This window comes from Hemitrygon akajei, chromosome 2, assembly GCF_048418815.1.
Source record: "Hemitrygon akajei chromosome 2, sHemAka1.3, whole genome shotgun sequence".
NCBI lineage: Eukaryota > Metazoa > Chordata > Chondrichthyes > Myliobatiformes > Dasyatidae > Hemitrygon > Hemitrygon akajei.
The window spans coordinates 206,922,602-206,940,747 of NC_133125.1; the positions used below are offsets into that span (position 1 = coordinate 206,922,602).

Sequence of the window (18,146 nt, forward strand, 5' to 3'; positions counted from 1 at the left end):
CCTTCTTGATGGGGGATAGAAGTTATAACTGGACATCCATGGTGAAGATGAGGCGGTCAGTGCCTGGGAATTGAAAATTGCTGAGGAGATTGAGGGCATGAGAAGTGTCGCGGATGTGGGTTGGGAGGGATTGACCTGAAGGGTTTAGAATGGAGTCAATGTATGAGGACAAGTTCAGTGGGGCTGGAGCAGGCAGGGACATAGGCCAACTGTCTATCTCGCTTTTCAGGAATTGTCCCTTTCTGTTGTACTTTACACTGAACCAGGCTCCGCGCTCCGGGTTCATTTATATTCAGACCTCTTTAATGTGTTTCTGATCCCACCCTGACGTGGAAATTGCCGCGATTCCTGCCCAGAGAACACTTGGAGCAACGTTGTTCATTCCCGAGACTGCAGCGCCCCTAGTGGACATTCCCGGTACTGCAGGGTTCAGCAGCTCCCGAACGTGAAAGGATCCTGAACCAGGAAGTACCGGGAGTTAACATGGCTTCGAAAGGACAGGTCGAGAGTTGGACCGAGGAGGTAATTTGTCCCATCTGCCTGGATTTCTTCACCGATCCGGTGTCACTGGAGTGTGGTCACTACTTCTGCCGCTCCTGTATCACACGGTGTTGGGAAAGGGAGGAGAGAAACTCCTGCCCGGAATGTAGAGAGGAGTTTGCAGACCGCACCCTCAAGGTCAATCGGGTTTTAGCAAATCTGTCTGAGAAAGCTCGGAAACTAAACCTGAATCCTAAAGAGAAGGAAAGTAAACTTCACTGCGAGAAACATGAGGAAGAACTGAAGCTGTTTTGTGAGACGGACAGGAAACTGATCTGTGTGATCTGTAGAGATGCACTGGAACACAAGTCTCACAACTTCATGCCGGTTAACGAAGCCCTTAAAATTTACCAGGTAAAACTAACCCGCTTTCGATCGTCTGTTTATGTTGTCTTTTTGTTTTGTCTAATCCATTAACTCTTTAATTCCCAGGATCGGGTTAAATCTTCCTTGGACTCTCTCGTAAAAAGGAAATCAGACTTTCAGGAAATGGAGCAGCAACAGAAAGAGAAGATTTCTGGAGTTCGGGTGAGGCTTCCTGTGCAGAATTTACAATCTTGTTGTGTAGTTTTGTTCCCTTTAATGCAGAATAGCAGAGTATCGCAGCTCCAGTGCCCTGGGCTCGATCCTAACCTCTGGTGCTGTCTCCGTGGAGTTTGCACGTTCTCTCTGTAGCCAGTGCTTTCTTTTAGCCGACAATCAACTCAATGTGGTATTTACAGACACTGTAGTTGTAAACTGATTTAAACCAGATTGGCAACTGTAATTAACCCTGTGAAGGGGTATTGTATGTGAATCAGGTGGGAGTTAATGGGTCAGTTAGGAAGACTGTGTTTGAGGGAAATGTGATTGAATATCTGGGAACCACTCACTTGCTGCCTGTTATGCCACTGGAGTTTGGGACAGCAATGAAGGTCCTCCATCTCCGGCAGTGTTCATGTCTTCATTCAACATGTCAGTAGCTGCTACTCGGTTTTCACTACTGTCAGTCGTGCAGGTCCTGAGTGGAGACTCAGGAATAACATGGCACTCAGATGTAGAAAGACTTTTCATTGTTTCCGTAACAGTTTTGTTTTACCAGTCAGTAATGTTAGCCCTGAGCTGAACCCATGAACCTGGAGGACCAGTGGACCACTCTTACTCTGGCCTCTACCCTTTGACCTGTTTGACACGGGTGACCCTACCAAGGGTCAAAGCATAAAGCCCACATTCCAGCCAACAGAGTTCTTTGGGTCATTGAGGCACACAAGCCTCCAAACCCAACGGCAAGGTTGTGGTCCTCTTGGATGATAATGGGCTGGATAGACCCTTCCATATCATAAGGATATACATCAGGGCCAAATAATAAACCAGCCTCTCCTTTCATTCGACAGGAACAGTCACAAAATGTTCAGTCCCACATCACATCCCAGTTTGATGAACTGCGCCGGATTATCACCGAGAAAGAGCAACGTGCACTCCGAGATCTCAGGGAAGAAGAGGAGAGGATTCTAAATCCAATGGAGAAAAATCTTCAGGAGATTCAAGAGAATTTAAATGCCATCTACAAGGAAATCTCAAAGTTACAGGAACAGATGGATCAACAAGACAATATCATATTCCTCATGGTGAGAGATTTCAGTTTGGTCCTGTAAAAGTACATAGGCACAAAATGATGTATTTTAACTCAGTGTGGGATTTACAGATACTGGAGTTGTAAACTGATTGAAACCAGACGGACGTTTTGACTGTTCAGGGTTGTTGTCTCCAAACCGGCCTCTTACAACATCTGTACATCGCTGGACAGTCTGCATCCTTCTCGGGAATGTTTACTCTGATCGTAGCACTGAGCCAGTGATCACTTCTGTGATTCCCACGTATAATATCCCCTGAGACTCAGAGTAACATCCCATTACAGTCACAGAGTGTGAGTGTGTCTGGTGCAGTGGGTGTGAGGGTCTCTCTGTTGATCAGTGGGAACTGAGGTTGAATTCCAGAATGTGACCTGCACATCGGATTTACCATCTATATCTGGTTTGTATCAGGTTCAGTGTTTTGGAGAATTTTGCACTGTCTTTTGTTTTTCAGAAATATTCTTCATCAGATTATATCCCATTTTCATCAGAGACAGGACTTTCAGTCCATTCTCTCCTATCAGTTTTCCTGGTGCACAAGCCTCCTCCCACCTACTCACCACACCCAGTAACAGTGTCCCCAAACTCCATGGTCCCTCATGTGTTTATCCAGCTTCCCCATTACATTCAGTCTCTGCTGTTCCACTTCAGCCACTCCTGTAGCAGTGAGTTCCACATTCTCTTCATTACATTTCTTGTGGGATTTATTAACAACCAGCTGATGTTTTATCTTTGACTTATTGTCTCCACACAAGCAGAAATATTTTCGATCAGATACATTCAGAATTTTAAAACCTGTCCAGTCTCTCCTGTAAGTTCCTTCTCTCAGTTATCGTATAATTCTCATAAATATTCCTTGTACTTTCTCCCATGGTTCAATGTCCCTCTTTCTCCATTCGTGTTAGTGGGAATGAGTTCAGTGGGAATTTTCAGCAGTTTTTAATAACTTGTCTCAGATTCCTGCTGTTCGGATGCCGACAGTCATCTCAGTCAATTGAGATCTGTGTATGATTTATTTCAGGAGGAAGCTCGTCGGAAGAGGAGGTAGGACATGGTCTTTACTGAAACTCTGTATGGATTTGTAAAATAGTTCAAATATCACAAACTGAAGCTCAGTTTATAACCATCTGTATAATATTTACAGGATAAGTGATGATACCCAGATATTGTCAGTGACAGATGGTGCCCTATTGGTTGAAAAATTCGATCACCCCTATTTGCTCGACATAGCATCGGAAGAAGTGACTTGCGGCATTAAACACGGTAAGACATAAGATTCATTTGTGCTTGTTTATGAGACACTACTAAGTCATAATTAGATGCCAAATATGGCTTGTCAATGACCTTCTGAAAATCCAAGTACACGACATCAACTGGTTCTCCTTTGTTTATCTGGCTTGTTATTTCTTCAAAGAATTCGAACTGATTTGTCAGGCAAGATTTTCCCTTGAGGAAACCATGGCCTATTTTATCATGTGCCTCCAAGTTCCCTGACAACTCCTCCTTAATAATCAACTTCACCATCTTCCCAGCCACTGAGGTCAGACTAACTGGCCTAGAGTTTTCTTTATTCTGCCTCTCTCTTCTTGAACAGTGGAGTGACATTTTCAAATTTCCAGTCTTCCAGAACCATTGAAGAATCTAGTGATTCTTGAAGGATCATTACAAATGCCTCCATGATCTCTTCAGCCACCTCTTTCTGAACTCTGGCATGTACACTATCTCGTCCAGGTGACAGCTACCTAAAGATCTTTCCGTTTCCCAAGAACCTGTTCTCTAGTAATGCTAACTTCACGCCCGGCACGTCGCCTGACACTTGGAACTTCCACCATACTGCTAGTTTCTTCCACAGTGAAGACTGATGCAAAATACGTCTTCAGTTCATCCACCCTTTCGTTGTCCCCCATTACTACCTCTCCAGCATTGTTTTCCAGCAGTCCGATATCCACTCTCGCCTCTCTCTAATCCAGAGATTAGGACCTCCTGGGTACTAATTTCTAGATTGCTGCCTGTGCCACGTGCCAGTGAGGGTAAAAACACAATGATCTGGCAGGTAAATGTGTGGCTGAGAAGCTGGTGCAGGGGGGCAGGCTTCAGGTTCTTGGATCATTGGGATCCCCCTGGGGGAGGTATGACCTGATCAGAAGTGATGGGTTGCACCTGAACCCAAGGGGGATCAATATTCACGCGGGCAGGTTTGTTAGAGCTATTGGGGAGGGTTTAAACTAATTTTGTAGTGGGGTGGGAACTGGAGTGAAGGGACTCAGGATAGGACGGATGGTAAAAATGGTAATGATAGCCTGCAGTCAGACTGTCAGGAAGGGCAGGCAGGTGATGGGACTCAGTTGCAGCCAACAGGCTGAGTATCAAAACTTTAGGGATGCAGAATCAGAAAGGACAGCAAATACAGTACTCAACGTGTTGTATCTAAATGCACGTAGTATAAGAAATAAAGTGGATGATCTTGTTGCACGATTACAAATGGCCAGGTATGATGTTGTGGCCATCACTGAATTGTGGCTGAAGGATGGTTGTAGTTGGAAGCTGAATGTCCAGGGTTACATATTTTATCGGAGTGATAGGAAGATAGGCAGAGGGGGTGGTGTGGCTCTACTGGTAAAGAATGGCATCAAATCAGTAGAAGGATGTGACATAGGATCGGAAGATAGTGAATACTTGTGGGTTGAGTTCAGAAACAGCAAGGTTAAAAAGACCTTGATGGCAGTTATACACAGGCCTCCAACAGAGCTGGGCGGTGGACCACAGATTACAACAGGAAATAGAAAAGCTGTGTCAAAAGGGCAATGTTCTGGTAGTCATGGGAGATTTTAACATGCAGGTTGATTGGGAAAATCAGGTTGATAATGGATCTCAAGAGTGAGTCTGTTGAATCCCTAAGAGATGGCATTTAAAGCAGTTTATCATTGAGCCTACTAGGGGATCAGCTATACTGGATTGGCTGTTACGTAATGAACCAGAGGCGATTAGGGAGCTGAAGGTAAAAAACCCTGAGGAACCAGTGATCACAGTGTGATTGAGTTTAACTTGAAATTTGATAGGGAGAAAGTAAAGTAGCGGTCGATCTTTGAGACTTTCCCAGTAGATCCCGAAAAAAATTCAAAAATAAATACACAAATACCGTTGAAAGATTGATTCCGGGTTGCGGGGTTTTGTTCCGTTCTTTCTGCCCAGTGCGCGTGTGTGTAGCTCCCCCGCATTACACAGTGTAATTCAACATGTACAAACACACTGGATGAACTCAGCAGGTCGGGCAGTGTCCGTTGAAATGAGCAGTCAACCTGCTGACTGCTGAGTTCATCCAGCTTGTTTGTACGTGTTGATGTGACCACAGTATCTGCAGTGTACTTTGTGTTTACACAGTGTAATTCAGTGGTCCCCAACCACCGGGCCGTGAGGAAACGATATGAGTCAGCTGCACCTTTCCTCACTCCCTGTCTTGCCCACTGTTGAACTTGAACCCATGCGAGGTCATCAGTCGCCTAAACGCAGTGATACCCTCGCGCCAGGAATCACTGGTTCACCTCACGCGGCCGGCGAGAAGTGCTGTTGGTACTGGCCTGGAGCGCGGAGAGGTGGGCGCCTCCTCTAAACCTGTTCACCACACCGAATGCTCGTGGGGAACCCAGTGCTAAAATATTCGCAGACGATCTAATTCGGGCTCAGGGTTCCGTAAGTAGCAGAGCAGCTACCGCGCTGCGATCTGCTGATACAAACTTTTGTCGGCCGATAGATCCTACAAGGGGGGGCGGGCGGGCGCCCTGTCACACTCCCCGCTCTGTCGCTTTCTCCGGACTGGAAACGGCACGGGGACCTCCGGCCCTGACCTTGTCCTCTCACCCCACCCACGACCAGCCGCACCCGGCCAGGGTGTCTGGCGGTGGGCGGGCGGGCGGAGGCTGCAGTTTGGGCCTGGAGGCTGTCTAATGAGGCAGTGAAATCCTCAAAACTGCTTCGGTACCTTGAGTCCAAGCACCCCGCACTTAAAGACAAACCCGCTGAGTTTTTTGAGCGGAGAAAACGTGAGCAAGTGGGACAAAAGTAAATGCCGAGAGCCGCAAAAACTAAATTGTGCAATAGACTGGACATAAGGAACCTGCTTCGAGTATCGCTGTATTCTGGTCGTGTTTAATCCCCCCCCCCCCCCCCCCACCCCCGCCGGCGGCCGGTCGGCAAGAATATTGTCAATATTAAACCGGTCCGCGGTGCAAAAAAGGGTGTGTACCCCTGGTGTTTATACATTATTTCTACTTCCGGGTTGCGGGGTTTTACTTCCGGTCTTTTCTGCCCCAGTGCGCATGTGTGTAACTAATCAATCTGGGGGTCGATGTCTTCTTTGACTATGACCGAGTTAGGGGAGCTTGGGCTTAAAAAGGTTGGTGATCACTAGAGTAAAGGCTGATGTAGCAGTATTTCAGTGGAGTAAGGCAAATTACAGTGGTGTGAGAGAGGAGTTGGCCAAAGTAGATTGGAAAGAGCTGCTGGCAGGGATGTCAGCAGAGCAGCAATGGTGTGTGTTTCTGGGGAAATGAGGAAGCTGCAGGACGTGAGTATGTTTTCAATTCTTCCAAAAATGAAGAAGTACTCAAATTGTAAAATAGTACAACCATGACTGACAAGGGATGTCAAAACTATTGTAAAAGCAAAAGAAAGGACATACAACAAAGCAAAAATTAGTGGGATGATAGTGGATTGGGAAGTTTTTAAAAACCTACAGAGAGCAACTAGAAAAATCATTGGAAAGGAAAAGATGAAATGTGAAAGCAAGCTAGCAAATAACATCAAAGTGGATGGTAAAAGTTTTTTCACGCATGTTAAAAATAAAAGAGAAATGAGAGTGGATATAGGACCTCCAGAAAATGAGGCAGGAAAAATAATAACAGGGGACAAGGAGATGGCGGATGAACTAAATGACTATTTTGAATCAGTCTTCACTGTGGAAGACACTAACAGTATGCCTGATGTAGTGTGTGAAGGAAGAGAAGTGGGTGCAGTTACTATTACAAGAGAGAAGGTGTTCAAAAAGCTGAAAGACCTAAAGGTACATAAGTCACCTGGACCACAGGAACTGCACCCTAGGGTTCTGAAAGATGTAGTATTAGAGATTATGGTGGCATTAGAAATGACCTTTCAAAAATGATTGGAGTCTGGCATGGTGTCGGGACTGGAAAATTCTTTAAGAAAGGAGGAAGGCAGCAGAAAGGAAATTATAGACCAGTTAGCCTGACCTCAGTGGTTGAGAAGAAGTTTGAGTCAATTGTTAAGGATGAGGTGATGGAGCACATGGTGACACAGGACGTCGTGATACAGGACAAGATGGTATAAAGTCAGCATGGTTTCCTTCAGGGAAAATCCTGCCTGACAAACCTGTTGGAATTCTTTGAGCAGATTACAAGTAGGATAGATAAAGGGGATGTAGTGGATGTTGTATATTTGGAGATTCAGAAGGCCTTTGATAAGGTGCCACACATGAGGCTGCTTCCCAAGTTAAGAGCCCGTGGTATTATAGGGAAGTTGCTGACATGGTTAGACATTGGGAGGCACGGCTTCAGGGAGCCTAGAAGCAGCACACATAATTGTTAACAAGTACTGATGACCAGCTGCAGTTTTTGGCAATGGACCTACACAATCCACTATGACCCTGGAAAATGGTTCACCAAACGCAGGTATCGGCCGAAGTGGTGCCTTAGGGATGGCCTGATTAGGTTTTCCCACCACCTGGCACGTATGACACCTTCTACAGCAATTTGCAATATCTTTCCTCACGTTAGGCCAATAAAATTCCCTCATCATCCTGTGCACTGTTTCCTTTACTCCGAAATGTCCACCTAAAGGCATCTTATGGGCCGGGTTTAAAACTTAAGCCCTGTAAACTTTTGGAACCATGACCTGATGCACAATAGCCCAATCCCCACTTGCAGGCACAGTGGCTGATCTCCACTTAATCATCAACACCCCATCTTTAAGGTAATATCCCACTGACTCTTTCTGAATTTCATCCTCAGAGAGAGCTCTCTCTTTTAAAGCCACAATTTCAGGATCTTTAATTTGTTCTTCTATAAATTCCTTCCTCAATAAAGACGTCTTTCTCATCCTCCTTACTCTCCTCAAAGTCCTGTTGGTTTAGGGACAGGAGGAAAGTCTAGATAAATCAATATTAGCATCAGCAGCCTTTTCCGACATGTTTCTAGTTACTACGCAGGGGGGATACACATCAGCATCTATGGGCGGGCCCTCAGCAGCAGCAGGCTCACTGGCTAGCTGAACTGCTGGGTAAACATGCCCACCTGCAAGGTCATTTCCGAGTAAGAGATCAACATTGTCTATCGGTAGTTCAGACCGCACCCCTATTGTGACTGGTCCAGATAGCAAGTCGCATTTCAGAATTATCTTATGCAAAGGCACAGTCTCAGTCCCCTTTCCAATACCTTTGATAATATTCATCACCATATAACAATATAACAATTACAGCACGGAAACAGGCCATCTCGGCCCTTCTAGTCCGTGCTGAACACTTACTCTCAACGCCCCCGACTCTCAAATCTCCATCTCAGCACCGAACTCCAAAACACTCTTTAATATCAGTGACTGAAAAGCTCCAGTATCTCTCCAGATTCTCACTGGAACCGGAGGTGATCCCTCCTTCACAGACACAAACCCATTTGAAATAAATCTCTCAAATCCCACTTGAACTCGGTCAGACCCCTCCTTCTTCAGCGGTGTTTTAACCGTCTGAACGCAGGCATTTGGGGTTCTCTCTCTCTCTGTCCCTTCTTCCCTTTTCATAGCAAAACAATTGGATGCCGCATGACCAGGCTTCCCACAGAAGTAACACTTGAAACTGGGAAATTTTTCTTTTGACTGCTTCCCTTCCTCCTGACTTTTATCACTAGTCCCCGGTTTACTCTCTGGTTTAGCCGGTGGGTTATCTTTGTTATCCCTGCTACTCCTTTGGTAGCTCTTGCTCGGGAAAAACTTTACCTTGTGGGTTAAAGCAGACTCGTCTGCTAACTTACCAGACTCTGACAGGGTCTCAGCCTCTCTCTCATTCAGGTACATCCTTATGTTGTCAGCGACCCGGGTTCATGTCCCGTTACTGCCTGTCAGGAGTTTGCACGTTCTCCCATGACCACGTGGGTTTCTTCCAGGTGTTCTAGTTGCACAGTCCAAACCTGTACTGGTTGGCAGGTTAATTGGTCATTGTAACTTGTCCCATGGTCAGGCTGGGATTAAATCAGGGGTTGCTGGGTGGTGGGGGTCATTGTAACTTGTCCCATGGTCAGGCTGGGATTAAATCAGGGGTTTCTGGGTGGTGGGGGTCATTGTAACTTGTCCCATGTTCAGGCTCGGATTAAATCAGGGGTTGCTGGGTGGTGGGGGGTCATTGTAACTTGTCCCATGGTCAAGCTCGGATTAAATCAGGGGTTGCTGGGTGGTGGGGGTCATTGTAACTTGTCCCATGGTTAGGCTCGGATTAAATCAGGGGTTGCTGGGTGGTGGGGGTCATTGTAACTTGTCCCATGGTCAGGCTCGGATTAAATCAGGGGTTGCTGGGTGGTGGGGGTCATTGTAACTTGTCCCATGGTCAGGCTCGGATTAAATCAGGGGTTGCTGGGTGGTGGGGGTCATTGTAACTTGTCCCATGGTCAGGCTCGGATTAAATCAGGGGTTTCTGGGTGGTGGGGGTCATTGTAACTTGTCCCATGGTCAGGCTCGGATTAAATCAGGGGTTGCTGGGTGGTGGGGGTCATTGTAACTTGTCCCATGGTCAGGCTCGGGTTAAATCAGGGGTTTCTGGGTGGTGGGGGTCATTGTAACATCCCATGGTCAGACTCGGATTAAATCAGGGGTTGCTGGGTGGTGGGGGTCATTGTAACTTGTCCCGTGGTCAGGCTCGGATTAAATCAGGGGTTGCTGGGTGGTGGGGGTCAAAGGGCCGGAAGGGCCTATTCCGTGCTGTATCTCAATAAATAAATTACAGCTGATGAAAGTGCAGTAGACATCGTCTCCATGGAGTTTAGCGAGGGATTTGACAAGGTAGCAGAGAGTTAGATCACATGGGATACAGTACGATCTGGAATAGGATACAGAGTTGTCTGGGTGGAGTCCTGTGACCAGTGGTTGTTCTGCAGGGATCGGTGCTGGGTCCACTGTTTTTCATCATTCATATGAATGATTTGGAGAGAATGTAGGTGACGTGTTTAGTAGGTTTGTGAAGGACTGTAAAATTGGTGGTTTCATGGACAGTGAAGAGGTTATTTATTTATTTAGAGACAGTGTGATACAGGCTGTCCCAGACCAACGACCCGCTCCACCCAGCACCCCAACTATTTAAAACCAGCCTAATCACGGGGCAATGTACAATGACCATTTAACCTACAAACCGTTATGTCTTAGTACCAGCGTCACAGAGTGATAGAAACGAACAGCACAGGCCCTTCAGCCCACCTGGTCTATACTGAAGCATTTAAACTACCGACCTGCACCAGGACCATGGTCCTCCAACTCCGACCATCCATGTACCGTCCAAACTTCTCTTAAATGTTGAAATCGAGCTTGCTTGTACCACTTGGGCTGGCAGCTGGTTCCACACTCTCACAACCCTCTGAATGAAGCAGTTTCCCCTCATCTTCCCCTTAAACTTTTCATCTTTCACCTTTAACCCATGACCTCTGGTTGTAATCCCACCCAACCTCTGTGGAAAAAGCCTGCTTGCATTTACCCTATCTATACCCCTCATAATTTTGTATACCTCTATCAAATCTCCCCTCAGTCTTCTATGTTACAGGAATAAAGTCCTAAACTATTCAATCTTTCCTTATGACTCAGGTCCTCCAGTCCCAGTTACATCCCTGGAAATTTTCTCTGTACTCTTTCAAACTTGTTTACATCCTTCCTGTAGGTCGGTGACCAAAACTGTACACAATATCCCAAATTAGGCAGCCCCAGGTCTCATACAACTTCAACATAACATCCATCTACCTGTAACACCACTTTCGATGTATTCTGGACCTGTGTTCCCAGATCTGTTGTAGAACAGAGTCCTCAGTGCCCAACCATTCACTGTGAAAGACCGACACTGGGGTCCTACTGAAGAGCAACAGCTCACACTTGTCTGCATTAAATTCCAGCTGACACTTTTCAGCCCATTTTCCCAGCTGCTCCAGATCCCACTGCAAGTAATGATGGTCTTCCTCACTGTCCACTCCTCCCCAATCTGAGGGATGAATCGGGAGCACCCGGAGGAAATGCACGAGGTCCCGGGGAGAAAGTACAAACTCCTTACAGATGGTGTCGGAATTGAACTCTGAACTCCGGAACGCCCTGAGGTGCAACAGTATTGTGTTATCCACTACATAACCCTGTTGTTCATGGTTTATCCAAGATTACAACGAGATCTTGATTAATTGGGTCTCTGGGCCATTGGATGGAAATTGATTTTAATTCAGAGAGATGTGGGTGTTGCATTTTGGAAGGCAAACCAGGACAGGATTTACACAGCAATCGGGGGCCCTGGAGAGTGTTGTGGAACAGAGAGACCAGGAAGTGAATGCCTTCATCAGTCAGAATACTGAGTACAGGATCTGGGATGTCACGTTATGAGTGTACAAGACATTGGGAAGGCCACATTTGGAGCAGAGTAACTCACACAAACTGCTGGAGGAACTCAGCAGGTCAGGCAGCATCTATGGATATGAATAAACAGTTGATGATTTGGGCCAAGGTTTTGTGTGTGTTGCTTTGGATTTCCAGCATTTGCAGACTTTCTTGTCTTTATGATTTGGATCACTGTGTACATTTCTGGTGATCTTTCTACAGGAAGAAAGTCATTAAACTGAGAGGGTATGAAACAGATTTACAAGGATGTTACTGGGACTGGAGGGTTTGGGTTATAAGGAGAGGCTGAATATTCTGGGTCTTCCTCATACCCGTTTCCACTGCTATCTCCCATCTTTCTTTCCGTTCGTGAGGTAATGTCTTGGGTTGAAACATCGACTGTACATCTCCCTTATCAAACGCCGCTTGACCCGCTGAGATCCTCCAGAATTCTGTGTGTGTTGATAGGGAAAAATCCACTCTCCAGGTCGAGGAAAAACCTCGGGAAGATGCCGGTTATCCATCCGCTACGTTTGGGTGAAACCCCGGGAAAGGGTCCTGTCGGTCGCGCTTCCCGAGTCTCCCCCCCCCCCCCATCCCCGGGGCCGCGCTGCCCGAGTCTCCCCCCGATTCCCGGGTCCGCGCTGCCCGAGTCTCCCCCAGGTCCCGGAGCCGCGCTGCCCGATTCTCCCCCCCCCCGATCCCCGGGGCCGCGCTGCCCGAGTCTCCCCCGATCCCGGGGCCGCGCTGCCCGAGTCTCCCCCCGATCCCCGGGGCCGCGCTGCCCGAGTCTCCCCCCGGTCCTCGAGGCCACGCTGCCCGAGTCTCCCCCCCCCCCACGATCCCCGGGGCCGCGCTACCCGAGTCTCCCCCCGATCCCCGGGGTCGCGCTTCCCGAGTCTCCCCTGGTCCCCGGGGCCGCGCTGCCCGAGTCTCCCCCCGATCCCCGGGGTCGCGCTTCCCGAGTCTCCCCCCCTCCCCCGGTCCCCAGGCCGCGCTGCCCGAGTCTCCCCCCGATCCCCGGGGCCGCGCTGCCCGAGTCTCCCCCCGATCCCCGGGGCCGCGCTGCCCGAGTCTCCCCCCGATCACCGGGACCGCGCTGCCCGAGTCTCCCCCCGATCCCCGGGGCCGCGCTGCCCGAGTCTCCCCCCGATCCCCGGGGCCGCGCTGCCCGAATCTCCCCCCGATTCCCGGGGCCGTGCTGCCCGAGTCTCCCCCAGGTCCCGGGGCCACGCTGCCCGAGTCTCCCCCCGATCCCGGGGCCGCGCTGCCCGAGTCTCCCCCAGGTCCCGGGGCCGCGCTGCCCGAGTCTCCCCCGATACCGGGGCCGCGCTGCCCGAGTCTCCCCCCGATCCCCGGGGCCGCGCTGCCCGAATCTCCCCCCGATTCCCGGGGCCGTGCTGCCCGAGTCTCCCCCCCCACCCCCGGTCACAGGGCCGCGCTGCCCGAGTCTCCCCCCGGTCCCGGGGCCGCGCTGCCCGAGTCTCCCCCGATCCCCGGGGACTCTAATTCTCTGCTTCTCCCCCCAGTCTCTGTCACCCTGGATGTGGAAACGGCGCATCCGGAGCTCGAGGTGTCTGAGGATCGGAAGAGTGTGAAATCGACCGGGACCCGGAGGGATTTCCCTGACACCGGGAAGAGGTTCACAGACTGGCCTTGTGTGCTGGGCTCGGAGGGATTCACATCGGGGAGACATTACTGGGAGGTGGAGGTGACGAGGAATCGGTGGTGGAGTCTGGGAGTCGCCGCAGAGTCTGTGGAGAGGGAGGGAGAGTTCACACTGAGTCCGGAGACCGGATTCTGGATCATCGAGCGGTTTAATAACGAGATGTGGGTTCGCACCGCCCCTGTATCCCGTCTCCCTGCCCGTCCCATCCCCGGGAGGGTGGGAGTTTATCTCAGTTACGAGTCCGGCACAGTTTCATTTTACAACGCGGAGACCAAGTCCCATCTCCACACCTTCACTGGGAATAAATTCATTGAGAAACTTTATCCTTTCTTCTGGACTGTCTATAAAAACCAGTGGCTGAGAATCTGCTCCGGTTCCGCTCCGGGTCTGTAAACGAGTCGGGTCCGAGACCGGCGTCAGGTGTAAGTCAGTGTAAATATAAATGTGCGGAGAGTGAAATAAACACGATTTGAGAATTATCGATCCATTAATTTTAACTCGTTCACCGCATCCGTCAATGGAATAGAAACACTGCAGATTCAGCAACAGCCGCGGGCGGCGGGTCCTGAGCTCCCCGGCTCCCCCGGGTGCTAAAGTCCACCGGGACTGCCAGTGTAACTGGGGCAAGTGGTGGTGGTGCTGACAGGGAGAGGGAGGTCAGGGTGAATCTTGGTAACACGGGACATGTAGTGGTGGTAACACATAAAGCGCAGGAGACGCCGAGCGTGTCAGGTAACATCTATGGAGGGAAACTGACAGGTGAGGGGCGGATCCAGGTGAGGGGTAATAGATGAGAGAGGGGTGATAGATAAGGGAGGGGTGGCAATGTGTCAGCTTCTGGGAGGTGAGAGGTGTCAGTGACAAAGGGCTGAAGATTTTGGAATCTGACAGGAGGGGAAAGTGGACCCCGGAGTAAAGGGAGGGAGGTGGGGAGGAGTGTGTGGGAGATGGGCAGATGGAGAGGTGGGGAGGAGTGTGTGGGTGATGGGCAGATGGAGAGGTGGGGAGGAGTGTGTGGGTGATGGGCAGATGGAGAGGGTGGGGAGGAGTGTGTGGGGGATGGGCAGATGGAGAGGGTGCGGAGGAGTGTGTGGGTGATGGGCAGATGGAGAGGGTGGGGAGGAGTGTGTGGGGGATGGGCAGATGGAGAGGGTGGGGAGGAGTGTGTGGGTGATGGGCAGATGGAGAGGTGGGGAGGAGTGTGTGGGGGATGGACAGATGGAGAGAGTGGGGAGGAGTGTGTGGGGGATGGGCAGATGGAGAGGTGGGGAGGAGTGTGTGGGTGATGGGCAGATGGAGAGGGTGGGGAGGAGTGTGTGGGGGATGGGCAGATGGAGAAGGTGGGGAGGAGTGTGTGGGTGGGCAGATGGAGAGGGTGGGGAGGAGTGTGTGGGGGATGGACAGATGGAGAGGGTGGGGAGGAGTGTGGGGGATGGGCAGATGGAGAGGTGGGGAGGAGTGTGTGGGTGATGGGCAGATGGAGAGGGTGGGGAGGAGTGTGTGGGTGATGGGCAGATGGAGAGGGTGGGGAGGAGTGTGAGGGTGATGAGCAGATGGAGAGGGTGGGGAAGGAGGGGAAAGAGAGGGGGTGATGGGGCTGGTGGAGCAGGAGGAGAGAGACAATTAAACAGGAAAAGTGACAGGGAACGAATTCCAGAAGTTTGAAAGTTCGATGTTGATGCTGCCAGGTTGCCAATCACCCTGACGGAAAATGGGGAGCTGTTCCTCTAATTTACGAGACAAATAGAGTCCGGATCTCTACTTTGAATCAGATATTCAGTTTTGGAGCCAGTTTATATGCAGGAAATGCGGGGAAAAAAGCAGGTTGATCAGGATCTGTGGAGAGAGGAACAGGCTTCACGTTCCACGTTGGTGACCTCTCCCGGAATTGATTCAAACACTGCCTGCTCTGTTGTGGGTTTCAAGTAATTTCTGTTTTGTTTTAGTTCTTCCAGCATCTGATTGAAGAAAAAATGGGAGTGCAGCGTAATTTCCTCCGGAAAGGGGGATAAAGGAGGAGGAATGTTAGTGGCGGAGACAGAGAGAGAGTCTGAGATTTACTCCAGACTCCCCAGGTAGATGCAGGGATGATGTTTCTGTTAACGGGCTCTGCACATTTACACATTAACTATGTTGAGGAGAGACGTGGATAGAGTTTTGGATACAACGTGAATCAGTAGAAACAGCATGAGCTCAGGGAAGTGGTATTGATAATGTCTAATGGGAAAGCAGGTGTGAGGGGCTGAATGGCCTCCTTGCTTCTGTTTCTGATGTTCTTCAGAGCAGTGTACAGACTGACCAGAGGGAGGATAGAAGGGTCCGGGGAATAAATAGAGGTGTAAAGCAGGAGGGTGGAAAGGTGATTAAATATCGATTATTTAAATTGTCAGGCAAATATTTTTGACACTGAAATGGGGGATCTTGATGCAGCAGAAGATTGTGAGGTGTTGGATACACTGGGATTACTCAAACACGGATGCAGGAAAACTTCCTGACTTCCCCCCTGTACAGCCCTGCTCTGATGTGAGGTCCCAGTCTTCCTAATGAGACTAATGGAGGTGACAGCACACACACCGGCCCTTCGACGTAACATGTCCCTGACAACCAAGGTGGCTTCCTCAGCACGTCCCACTTGACAGCATTTGGCCAGCATTCCTCTAAACGTTTTCAATCCAAATGTCCTAAAAATGTTTCAATTCTATCGGCCTCTACCATTTCCTCTGGCAGCTCATCCCATTTACTGACCACCGACTGTGTGGAAAATTTGCCACTCAGGTCCCCTGCTAATCTTTACCCTCTGAGCTTAACTCTTTATCCTCTAGTTTTAGACTCCCCTCCCCTGGGGAAAGACTGTGACCATCAACCTCATCACTGCCCTGCAGGATTTCATAAATCACAATAATGTCAACCCTCAGTCTCCTTTGCTTCAGGAAAACAGTCCAGGTCGATTCAGATTCTCCTGAAGCCCTTGAGCCCCGGTAACATTCCTGTGAATCTTGTCCGCACACATTCCAGCTGAATGTCATCCTTTCTACAGCTCGGTGACCAGAACTACACCCAGTACTCTGAGTGTGGTCTCCCCAATGTCTTGTACAGCTGTAACACGACAAACCATCTCATGTACTTAATCCCCGATCGATGAAGGCCAGCGTACCAGACCCCTTCTTCACTACACTGTCTACCTGTGTCTCTACTCTCAGGAACTATGTACTTGTTCCCCTGGGTGTTTCTATTCTATAACACACCTCAGGCCCTGACATTCACTGTGTACATTCTGTCCTGGTTTTAACTTTCCAAAATGCATCACTTTGCCCATTTCTATTTTGAATTCCTTCTGCCATTCCTTTGCCCATATTCCCAGTTGATTGAGGTCCTGTTGTAACTTTAGACAAACTTCACAGTCCACATCAAAAATTTCAGTTTCTGTGCCTGTTCCTGTGCTGTACTGTTGTATGTTCTCAGAGAACATAACATTCTCCTGTTTAGAAGAATGAGAGGAGATCTCGGGGAAGAGCAAAATCATTCAGGGCTCAACAGACAGGATGCAGGGAGGATGTTTCCCCTGTCTGAGGAGTTGAGGGTCAGGGGTCACTGTCACAGGATGGAGTGAACCCTCAGTGACTTCGCAGACTCTGGATCTTTCAATGATTTCACGTTCCCTGGCCCCGAGCATCTTATTTTCACTGTGGATGTCCAGTCCCTGTACACCTTCATCCACCAGCAGGAAGGCCTCAGAGCTCTCTCTTTCTTTCTGGACACCTGTCCCAACCAGTTCCCTTCCACCACCACTCTCCTCCGTCTAGCGGAACTTGTCCTCACTCTTAATAATTTCTGTAATTTCCACCGTCTCCAACAGGATCCCACCACCAAGCACATCTTTCCCTCTCCCCCACTTTCTGCTTTCAGCAGGGATCACTCCCTACACGACTCGCGTCCATTCGTCCCTTCCCACTGAACTCCCTCCTGGCACTTCCAGGTGGGGCGACACTTCACCTGTGTGTCAGGTGGGGTCATACACTGTGTTTGGTGCCTCTGGTGTGGCCTGTACATCGGTGAGACCCGACATAGATTGGGAGTCTGCTTCACCAGAAAAAGCAGGATCTCCCAGTAGCCGCCCATTTTAATTCCACTGCCTATTCCCATATGTCCATCGAGGGCCTCCTCTACTGTCGGGATGAGGCCACACTCAGTTGGAGGAGCAATATCTCATATTCCGTCTGGGTAGCCTCCAACCTGATGGTATGAACATCGATTTATCGAACTTCCGGTAATGTCCACCCCTCCTTCACCATTCCCCGTGCCCATTTTCCCTCCCTCAATTCATCTCCTCGCCTGCCCATCGCCTCCCTCTGGTGCTCCTCCCACTTTTCTTCCATGGCCTCCCCCACCACCTTTTGACTGATTCCTCATGTTTTTTTCTCCAGTCCTGCTGAAGAGTCTCGGCCCGAAATGTCGACTGTACTTTTTTTCGTAGATGCTGCCTGTCCTGCTGAGTTTCTCCAGCATTTTGTGTGTGTTGCTCGGATTGAATTGAAATGACTTTATTTCTTACATCCTTCACATACATGTGGAGTAAAAATCTCCGTCTAAATGTGCAATCATAGTAATTTATAATGAACAGAACAGTCAGTGTGATGTTTGAAGGCCCGATGGGAGAAGCTGCACTGGAGCCTGTTGGTCCTGGGGTTTATGCTGTGGTACCGCTTCCC

General features: G+C 49.4%; 1 protein-coding gene across 1 annotated transcript; it reads left to right on the forward strand.

Annotated features, from left to right (window-relative positions):
- Window positions 1-483: 483 nt before the first annotated feature.
- On the forward strand, window positions 484-13,905 carry LOC140722130 (zinc-binding protein A33-like). The gene is made up of 6 exons (XM_073036930.1): window positions 484-894; window positions 973-1,068; window positions 1,914-2,147; window positions 3,175-3,197; window positions 3,298-3,416; window positions 13,298-13,905. The coding sequence occupies exons 1-6, from the start codon at window positions 484-486 to the stop codon at window positions 13,828-13,830; spliced, it is 1,416 nt and encodes a 471-aa protein (XP_072893031.1). The 3' UTR covers window positions 13,831-13,905.
- Window positions 13,906-18,146: the final 4,241 nt, after the last annotated feature.